Source organism: Diadema setosum, chromosome 15, assembly GCF_964275005.1.
Source record: "Diadema setosum chromosome 15, eeDiaSeto1, whole genome shotgun sequence".
Taxonomy (NCBI): Eukaryota; Metazoa; Echinodermata; class Echinoidea; order Diadematoida; family Diadematidae; genus Diadema; species Diadema setosum.
The window spans coordinates 37,760,299-37,771,096 of NC_092699.1; the positions used below are offsets into that span (position 1 = coordinate 37,760,299).

At 39.0% G+C, this 10,798-nt stretch overlaps 1 protein-coding gene across 2 annotated transcripts; it reads right to left on the bottom strand.

Annotated features, from left to right (window-relative positions):
* Positions 1–3,768: 3,768 nt before the first annotated feature.
* On the bottom strand, positions 3,769–10,700 carry LOC140238467 (transmembrane protein 107-like). 2 transcript variants are annotated; one of them, XM_072318369.1, is made up of 6 exons: positions 10,650–10,700; positions 8,941–9,049; positions 8,115–8,182; positions 7,205–7,305; positions 6,141–6,237; positions 3,769–5,185 (listed from the first exon to the last, which is right to left on the bottom strand). In XM_072318369.1, exons 2-6 carry the CDS (start codon positions 9,022–9,024, stop codon positions 5,119–5,121), a joined length of 417 nt encoding a protein of 138 aa, XP_072174470.1. In that variant the 5' UTR covers positions 9,025–9,049; positions 10,650–10,700; the 3' UTR covers positions 3,769–5,118. The 2 variants fall into 2 exon arrangements, with proteins under 2 accessions (XP_072174470.1, XP_072174469.1); XM_072318368.1 differs by having other exon boundaries at positions 10,669–10,687.
* Between the last annotated feature and the right edge of the window lie 98 nt (positions 10,701–10,798).

A 10,798-nucleotide genomic window follows, 5' to 3' on the forward strand; every position in this document is an offset into this window, starting at 1 on the left:
ATATCCTGCCCCCGCAGAAATGCGTGGGCACAGCTTGATATTGAGTGAAGGATGAGAATCAATGAGAGACCAGCTCCCAAGATGAATTGAATCATCCACTTTGCTTAGCTAAACAAAACTCTGTAACTTTACATCTTTTTCTCTTTACATTTTTACGTCACTTCTGATAAAGGTAGTTTCCCCTTTTTATCCTCCTTCAGAAGGTACTGTGAACGCAGTTTAACTTTTGTTTTTTCACAATCATCACACTTGAAATCCTTGACATAGTGGAGGAAGAGACATTGAAATGTTGTAAAAGCGGAAGTTTTCTCGCAATTAATATTGCGCGCTCAGACAGATAAGATGAATTTCACACACTTTTTAATTTCCAAAACAGTCACGACAATTGAGCGAGCACTTTAATCAGTTCACTGCTTCCATGGCAGTGAAGGGCTTTGGCAACACATACTATGGTAAAAGGTAACTGGTCCACATTTCACATTACAGATCTAGTAAACAGGAAGGAAAGTACAAGTAACAGAAAAGCAATACAATCAGCTAAAAAATTGCAAGCTTTTATTTTTGTGCTTGCTTCCTGTTGCATAAAATGTGGGAAAATTTCCACTTTTACAGGAGAACATAAAACATGGTTTGGTTTTGTCAGACATACATTTGCACTTTAATTACACGATTCCCATACCATCTGTACATGTGTGTTGTCTGTTTTTTACAAGTAAGCTACAGCTATGCAGCGCCCTGCAGGCATTCCAACTCCAACATGGTAGCTGGACTGGGGTTGGTGGGGTCGTTCTGAGGGGCTATTTCATGAAGCATTTTGTCGGGGGGGGGGGGGGGGGTGGCATTTCATGAAGCTATTTGTCAGATACTTTTTTCTGACAAACTGTTATAAGCTAACGAAATCCTTGCATCTGATTGGCTGAGAGAAAATTGTTGGACAAAACGCTTTATGAAATGCCCTATGAAGTGTTTTGTCAGATTTTTTTTTTCTGACAAATCTTTTATGAGCTACTGAAATTCTTGCTCGTGATTGGATGAGAGCAAATTTATCTGACAAATTGTCAGACAAAACGCTTCATGAAATGCCCTCCAGGTCAATCTGACAAGATTTACCGTGTAGTTTCCTCTGGTGGACCACACTGACATGCTGCCGATGGGTGCAAGTCCCATTGATGCATGGAGAAGGCCCACCCTATTAAAATAGATGTGTGTTTGTGTGTATGGGTGTGTGATTGGGTTTGATATGGGTGTGTGGTTTGCCGAGATGGAGGTCATGCAGTCCAATATATTCAAAATTATGTAGGGTCCAAAAAATAACTAGCCACGGTCTAGCAAGACATCAACATTTTGTCAACAGTTTTTAACAATCAACATCTAGTGAATCTTTGATGTGCACCACAATAGACAGAGGTATTATACCTTAAGTCCAGTGTAATAAAGTTAAGTTTAATGGTGAAGTGAAAAGCATCTCATTCATAGAGTGATGCTTTACAATTGTTTGAACTGGTGATGCAACATTTATGAAAACCCCATTTCTGTGAAATTTTAACTCTTCGAGACTATACCATTTCTTCAACTCTTTGTTTTTGAACATACAGTGTAAATTTGTTCACACTTTACCAGTTTGGTGCAACGTAAAGTTTTATGAAATTTGATATTCCGGAATGGAATTTCATTTCAAGCAGAATGGATCCGGGTGTGTGGGTGTCAGTTCACCACCAGAAAGACAAAGCTACGACCATTTATCTGGTCTCAATGTTATCCTTCTCACTCGCAGCGTAAACAACCTCCTTTCAACATCCGTTTCACCAAGCAATTGAAATGTGTACACCAGACTTCTCTTCTTGCACACTTGTCATCAAGCCCGATGGTATTTTGACACAAATTATTTATTTACAATGGTCAGATGTCAACATCACACTTGATGCATCACACCTGCTTGTGTATCATGACCAACCCCCTCACAATGTTGACTGATTCTATATGCTCCTGTAAACATTCATATACAGATAAACAAGACACTGAGAGAACTATGCACTTCCAACCAAACCAAAAGATGAGATCAGAAAACAAAGCAAAACAAACTACAACTGCTTTCTTTTCTCTGTTCAATAAATTATTTAATTTTCAGAGAGCAATTTTCTTGGGTGTGTGCCATTTCATAACAGGTCAAGTGTCCAAATTTATAAGCACAACATATTGAAATCATATACATTGTGATAAATGAGAATGTAGTCACCATTCATGCTTTTTTTAGATTTAGATTAAGTGGACTCTGCAACACTAGCTTCATGATTTAATTAGATGCATCTAAACTTTAGTTTGGCACAAAACAAAAACACAACTTGAGAGGGATAATTCATAGGACCAGCTCTCAATTTACTCCTCTGTGATATACACTATTACAACAAACAAAAAAATGCTAATAACAATAAAGTTGTGTACCGATCATCTCACTCAGCCATGTTTCACCACAAGAAAACGATATGAAGCCACTTGACAAAATCGTGGGCAAGTGTTGGTCTTTGTGGTCAGTTTTGAAAGTCAAAGCACCTTTTTGAGATATCAAATATGTGACCCGCTACAACAAAAGGATCCTAAAGTCGCTGACGGCCGAGCCGAGAAAATCGAGTTTGAAGTCACATCATCAAAATTGGTCCAAACAATCGGATTTCTGTTTTTGGCGTAATTTTGTAGTCTCATGTTTTGTCCATCATCTGCCGAAATTTCGAAGCTAAATGATCAAAGGAAAGGCAAGAAATTAGCGTTTTTCTGGGCCATGATTTTCTGACTTTCAATGTAAGAGAAACGTGTCCGAAGATTTGGATTTAGCGCCGCAGGTAGACTCTGCCCCTAGCAACGAGGGAGTGATCTTATTGGTCAGTGCGTGGCATCCTGATTACCGACTGGTCGTGCGTAGACCGCTGGCGCTAAGCTTGACTGAACATGGCGGAGGTCGCTAGGAGCGTGCCTTCTATTGTCAAGCGGTGAAAACTGTCTCGCCTCCCCATGATCATGATAGCGTCGGAAGGACAACTTTGAAGGCGTTTTTCTCGAAACTCTGATTTCCTCAACCACTTGACATGCGCTGATAAAATCATCGATATCTCTGCAACCGAGTACTTTTATGAGTTGTGCTTTATATGGAATTAAAGTAGAAGAGTATGGGAATAATATCATGCCATTTTCAGAAAATTGTCCTCCCCGACTTTCGGATCCTTTTGTTGCAGCCGGTCACATATCTCAGCAAGTAATAAAGACTGCCCTCTATGTAGGACACTGAGACAGTAATGAGGTTTATCTGTGTGAAGTGTCCACAGCTATCTACAAAGGATCAGCATTTAGAGACAAACTCTGGCCCATCTATCTGGATCAAAACCAACTTCATTAGACTTCTGGGGACCGTTTCATGAAAGTTGTCAGCCCTGACAAGTTGTCAGTCTCTGACAATCACCATAGTAACAGTCAGTGACCAAGGCTTCTCAGCCAATCAAATCCACAGATTTTGCTGAAATTGTCAAGCAACTCACAACTTGTCATCGCTGACTTAATTGATGAAACACCCCCCAGGATTTCATCCATATGTTGACAGTCCCCTGCCTTTCATTCCATGTCGATTTCTGCAGATGTCAAAAGATCTACATGCACACTGTACATATCAAAAATTCTGAAACTGAGCCACAGGTTGTTGTTTTTCTTTTCAGTATTTTATTTTGCATTTCTTTTTCTGCCCACCCCAACTCCCCCCTCCCACCCCCCCCCCCAAAAAAAAAACACACACAAAAAAAACTATCGTCCTTCATAAAGCTATCATCAGGAAAGTCAGCTTAAATAAGCATTGCGATGCGTAAAGTTATACACCTTACCATGACTAATGCACAAGCTAACAATAGCAAGAGAGGCCTCAGAATAACATATCAGAACCTTCCAATTATGATAGATAGTCATTGCTATTGTCACTTTCATATGTATGTACTGCTATTAAATTAGTCAATGAGTCTATAGCAAGAAAAGGTAAAGAATTGTATTGTATAAAACATGTCTTGCTATTGTGGGCTGGTAAATCTTCAAGGTAAAGTTCTAATTCAGAATTTGAAATTCTGAAAAGCCTGATGCATAGACTACTGAGAGTAAAGCACAGCTTTACAAGACTGCAAGAGAATGTCACATGATTGACTTGAACAACATGTCACTGTTTTCACACAATCCTTGGCTACTTTCCTGAAGGATGCATGTGATCTTTCGGGGTCAGTGGTCAACATGCTTTTCGGAATTTCAACGGGCAGATGTCAATTAAATTCATGCCAGTTACAGAAAGAAAATTGTAATCAGCAGCACTGGTGCAAAAATATTTCATATGGTCAAATCTCCTACATCATCCCAGAATAAGACATATAAGAAACATTCAAATGATAATAGGGACTTGATGTTGTACTCAAGTTTTTTCTACAAGGCCAGATATAAAATCTGTTTTACATTCGTTAAGAGTTCCTTCTCAGAACTGTAAAGAGCTCCAGAGTTATATTTAGCCAAATATGGATCAAACGACCTGCTCTTAAAAACCTAGTTCTACACACACTTTAAAACACTCAGGGAAAGATACTCATACCAGCAGCATTTAACCTTTGTAAAAAACTCTGGCCACTAGAGGGCGCTATATCAGTACAACATGCAATGCAGTCTCAAGAACTTGCTGTTGACAAGCCAAAATCCATGGAAGATTCATTTGCATGATTAGTGGAGGCAAACTGTCACTCTTCCAGGCACTAGAGGGAGCCCTATCTCCACATACCAGACCCTGACTCCACTGTTGGGTGACAAGGCCAAAATCCAATGCCTTGTGTTCGCCTAAATCTGCCCAGCACGCTGCACCAATCAGGGTATAATTAGCAAACCAACTCAGAGCACATCAGACATCATAAATGATTCGCCTACACTCCTAGGTCTCATTCAGGCATTGAATGGTGCTCCATCTAGATCCGTCCCTCACTCTGTCAGTGTTGGGACTGTATCAGTCTGGATTAGTACTGTCCATTTCCTCTGTCCACTACTGACATCCATCCAGGCGTTGGTGTGGTCTGGTAACGTCTGGTTGAGGAACGGTGCAATCAGATGGCGATCTCACCTGACTTTCTTGAGGCCGAGGACGGCTATTAAAACCCCAACCTCAACCAGGACTGGAAATGCACTGTAGGCAACAGAAACCACATTTTACACAAACAAAACAAGAAACAAACAAAATAATCCTTCAGAATGAACCACTAATTTCACTGTACATGAGATGTTAAGAAACATACAATTGTAATATGCATGTTTCGTTGTAGTTATTACTGTTGTTTTGGTTGTTGTTTTTTTTTTTCATTTTGTTTGGTTTCTCCTGCATTTCCTTTTGATAATCATATTATGTTAATCTAAGAGGTGAGTGGTGTACAGGTATGTACTGTAAACTACAGTCCGGTGGCCATCATAACAGCAGACGAAACACACATTGTAAGACACAAATGGACCAATGCAGAAAAAGATCATCTCCTCTGCTGAAGTATATTATATAAATTGTAAACACGGACATTTCTCATGAATAATTTTTCATTATCAGTCAGGTTATAAAACTGTCTCCAGAATCAAGATGTAAATCATTGTTACGTATTACAAGCAAAAATATTTGCACGCTTTTATTTTTGTGCTAGTTTTATGTCAAACGAAATGCGTGAAAATATCCGCAACGCAAAATTTACACTTTTACAGTACTTTGATAGTCATGCACAATGTATGTCTAATGGTTGTGTTTTTTTTTATTCTCTTGTATTTAACAAACCATGATTCCTCTAGCCAGGCTGTGTTTTATCAAATCTATGACTGTAAAGCATTAATTGCATGCATACATACATACATACCATTACATAAAAAACAAATACTTGTAGTTTTTATTAACTTCTTTCTTGAATACTTCTTTGGTTCCATTCCTATCATCGTATAGGATTAATTTCTTGAATTGATATCTTAACTTCAAGTTAAAAAATTGCTTTATTGATATTACAACAAACATGAATGAGTAATTACCATCAACAACACCACAATCCTTTTTGTCATATCCTAGCTAAATGTTATCATCTCATTTTGCCCTGACTGCATCCGATCCTTACCTGCAAAATCCAAAGATGTACCAGAAGATATAGCAGGGCCACTCCTCAAACAGGTAGAATGAAAGCGCAATGGCTGCACTTGAGTGACAAGCAGTTGCTATAGTGACACAAAATGAGTCAAGGTCAAAGCAGATAAATTGGAATGCAAGTTTAACCCGTTGAGGACAGGTCCCCAGTACATGTATACCTGGCAGGTGTCTATGGGAAATGCATGTCTTGGCAAAATCAGTCCGTTCTCAATGGGCTAAAGTGTGAAATCTCTCCAAACTTTGTGATCTTTATAGGTTGCATGTAAACTTAGACTTTTACCAGCGATGAATGGTCAAATGATACCAAATTCCATAAATGAGAGATATTTTTCCCAATTACCACAAATACAACCAATAATATGAAGAAATGTGATTGAGGTTACTGGTACTGAAATGTAATTACAAGACAGCAATTCACTCTAACAATCAAAGGCATATCTATTGTCTCTTTATCACTTTTTTTACTTGGAGTGAAAAGAGGCCTGAGTTTTCCATCCTAGCAAAATCTTTCTCAGATGCATTTTTGCCTCTGATGAAGATTCGACTAGAATTGATGGCTCAGGCCCCTTTTGACTCCATTTTACTCCATTGGCTCGCCACTATCTGATAAGCAGTTTTCAGCAGCTTTTTTTGCTACTTCTCTACTTGGTAGATAACTTAGCACAAAGCCAAGTAGGCTAAAATAACTAGCATTTGCAGAAAAAAATTCAATAAATAACCTTCTGCTTTACAGTGATCTTCAAGGAAAAGATAACCAATGTTAACAAAAATACACACTCAGATATGTTTACAAATAAACTTGAAATAGGTGTGAGTTTCTTCAACTTGTCTCCCTCTACAAATGAAATTTGTTAAGATTGTAACTGCTGATCTGTAAATCAAAAAAACATGTCGGAAAAAGGAACCAGTGGGAGGGAGAGAGGGAGACAAAGTGAAGAAACTCACACCTGAACCTTCACCCCTCTGAATAATATCTTCCTTTCACTTAAACTTGAAACAGTCATGTGTGTGGATTTATGTCTTCATAAAGGATACAAAGCAATCCAACTGGGTGGATGAACATTGAGATCCCTGCCATGAAGCCGATAAGTTCAATGGACAGGAATACTATGCTGAGAGCAAGACCAATTATCAACCTGAAAGAGACAAAAATTGGACGAAGCAGTTAAAAAATTGACCATACGTAAAAGAGGTTGCCACTCTTATGTGCAAAGCATTGTGGGATCTCACAAAGAAACAATTTGATATGCTTAGAATGACATTTTGATGAGAAAACATACTATGACTGTGATTAAAGACTTACATATCCAATGTTGGAAAAATAAACTGACCATTTATATCCTGACAAAAAGGGAATGCCTGAAAGTCTCAAATAGAAAAGTAAAGTATTTCTTGCTTTCAACAAACCATGGGGCATTTTGACATCAAATCTAAATAAATACATACATGTACATACACACATGTAGCAACATTTCTGCCATGTGTTGATGTCATTTTAAAGTTGGTAGAATCTTTCACAAAGAGGTGATTCAAAGTACATTTGCCTCTCTATTAGATCTATGACATGCTATGACATAAATAATTGTGCTAACCCTCTGAACACCAACACCCCCATAAATCCCACTGTAATTGTATGCAATGGTGTTGCCATCAGCCACCACAGGGTTAAGAGGCTGTGACCAGAGACTGTTAATTTTATCTTTTACTACTACTGCTTTTGTTTTTGTTGTCATTGGTGTTGTTGTTGTTTTTGTGTTGTTGTTTTCTTTGCTGCTGACGTCAAAAAAGTGGATACAGGAATGATTTCCACACTGCAGCCCAGAAAGGATGTTGGTAGAGGCATTTTCATCAAAGGTTGAAAAGCATTTCGCATTCAAAACTGATAACTGTCATGAACCAACCATAGTATTTCCTAATCTTTTATAAACTCTATTTGTAAACTTACGCTGTGTCTACAGAGTTGTACTGCTCTGCTGTGTACACTTCTGGTAAGCAGGCTCTCACATTGGCATCCTACGAGGAAAAAAAAAAACAAGCACTCTAATATTATGAATTTGTCATTAATGTATTACTGTAATTACATTTACAATACTATAATAGAATATGATCATCCATTCAAACAACTGTCTTTCCATGAATACTATTCTATAATGTTGGGATTCTGTGGCAGATAGAAAATAGTCTCATCATACCTCACTATCTATCTTTCTTTTTTAGCCATGAAAGACTTCAGCAATAGGGTAGACAAATTGACTGAAAAGTCGATGATTTTCCTAAACTTTATAATATTATTGAAAAGTCAGTGTTAATCAAATAGCATACCATTGCTGCATTCAAATGATTGCTCATACTTCTCCCCCCTTTCAGAGCAATCTTGAAATTCCTCCTATCAATGCGAACACCTGACCAAAACAAAATACACTGTGAATGTGAGACAGAGATTATCCACTGTCTTCACATGGAAAATTAAAAGTGGAATCACTATTTTGATAACATATGAAATTTAAAGAATATTGAGAGAACCTGCAAAATGTACTTTCATTCATGTCATTATCTGAACTGTCTACCACAATCTTCACTATCTCAGTTTATGAACTTCATTCATTTAACACATTACGAACACACAGTTACTTCATTTGTAAACATCACAGTTGTTTGCGCTATTGCTTCTCATACCTGCATCTGTTTAACTGTATGTTTGTCTGGGTTTTTTTTTTTTTTTTTTTTTTTGGGGGGGGGGGGGGGGGAAGGGGTGGTTTCTTCTTACTTACCCTAGACCAGATGAGGGTGATCAATATTACCAGGTGAGCTATCAGGCACAGAAATCGCGCTGGTATCAGATTTGTTATTGTCATGGTGACTTGAGTTGGCTGAGATAATCTGGAATTCCAATACAAAGAAAAATCACAGGATGTAATTGGGTCTCTCCTTTTTTTCCTTTTCTTTTTCTTTTTTTTTTTTTTTTTTTTGTTGGGGGTTAGGTCTAAAGTCCATGCTCTCAACTGAAAATGCTTTCTCATAATCAGAAATAGTGATTTTCAGATATCAATAGTGAGCATGAAGATATCATGGTGTAAACATCACTCATTTGTTTGTAATCATGTCTTACAACACCAGAGTAGTCTTGGTGAGTGAAAAATTAAAATGATCAAATGAACATCAAAGCGATTCAAACATTGCCTGCATCAACAGTACTGTGATAGTCCATGTCATCTTATTATAAGATGACATGGACTGTCACATAACTTGTAATCAAATTACAAGTTTTGTGTTGAAGCTGTGTAGGAGGAAGATTCAACTGTAAGACTATTAAAAAGCATTCAAATGAATCAGTAAGGTAATAAAAGTATGATTGAGGGTACCACCTATCGGCACCCTAAGGATCTGCAGCTCATTTATTCCAAAAATGTAAAACAAATTCGCCTCAGTTTTTCCTCAAAGTCAAATATGCCGTACTGCAGTTTCGAATCTTGTTACCGTCCTGTTGTGTTGATTCTGAATCTCAGTTGTAAAATAACTCAATTTTAGTGCATGCAATGCATTTTCTTCGTGCGGCTTGTAAAAGGGTAGATCTAGATCTACACTGTATCTAACGTTAGAGTCTACCTCAAAATCGGCACCTCTCCCTCCATGTGAATTTCACAGTCATGCATCGTTGCTGATCAGCTAGCGGATGTGTAATTGAAACGTGTTTAGTTTGGTTTGTTAGTTTGTTTATGAGTTTGATTTTCGTTTCTTCGTAATTATTGTTTTCAGAGCTAATGGCACTTAATCCCACGCGTACCTTTTCGTTCTATACGCAAACAGCGAATGGCGTATGATACGCAGGGTGCCGATGTCAAAGCCAAAAGTTTACCCTGCCAATATAGGTGGTACCCACATAGTAGTCCATACTCATTCTTCCACAGCACCACAGCAGTGGATTGGAACCTAAAGTAACGGTAGGCCTAACGTTACTTGAGAAGTTGAGGAGTAGACAGTAACGTCTTATTACAGCTACAGTACAGTTCAGTGTAAACTGCGACCAGCAGCCCCAAACGCGTAAGTTGGGGCTGCTGGTCGCAGTTAAAAGTTCAGTGCAGTCTTCACTCAGCAGGGATCAGCGAGCTCGGCACACTTTACCCCCAAAAGAGCAGGGCTCTGGCCTCTGGCCTCTGGCTCTGCCACAAGGCCTGGGGGAGAGAGGTGTCGCTTGCTCTGCCCACCCAACCCAACTCGTTGATAACCCGTACCCCGGCCCCGGCCCCGGCCGCACCTTGCACCCCGGCCCCGTCCCGTGTCTGTGGATTCCGATCCTCTCTGCACCTCTGGCTCTTCATCTTCCCGCCGCGGCATGCTGCTAGAAGAAGCCTAGAACAACTATCATCTGCCACGAAAATTGACACATCGTTACCACTTTTCGCAAGGTCGACAATTTTTATATCATTTCATTCATTTAGTACCCCGTGAAATAACTATAAACTGTCATTTTAAGACTTACCGGTGGTACCTCTCCTTACCTGTTCGAAACTAGGGACGCGGAATGTTTACGGTCGAAAAGCGGAACCGGAAGCCTAGGTCAAGGGTTCGTGTACAGTGCAGTCACTGATGAGAGGTCAGTGAGAGCCACTGTGAGATCAGTGGTGAGAG

What these genes read in the sequence shown, in the direction of transcription:
- LOC140238467 (XM_072318369.1), bottom strand. Translation starts at nt 9,024, where the DNA reads ATGACAATAACAAATCTGATACCAGCGCGATTTCTGTGCCTGATAGCT. An exon ending in TCACCCTCATCTGGTCTAGG is followed by an intron (nt 8,183 to 8,940) that starts GTAAGTAAGAAG and finishes TTTTCCTCGTAG; the next exon opens with GATGCCAATGTGAGAGCCTG. An exon ending in TACATCTTTGGATTTTGCAG is followed by an intron (nt 5,186 to 6,140) that starts GTAAGGATCGGA and finishes TGTTGCCTACAG; the next exon opens with TGCATTTCCAGTCCTGGTTG.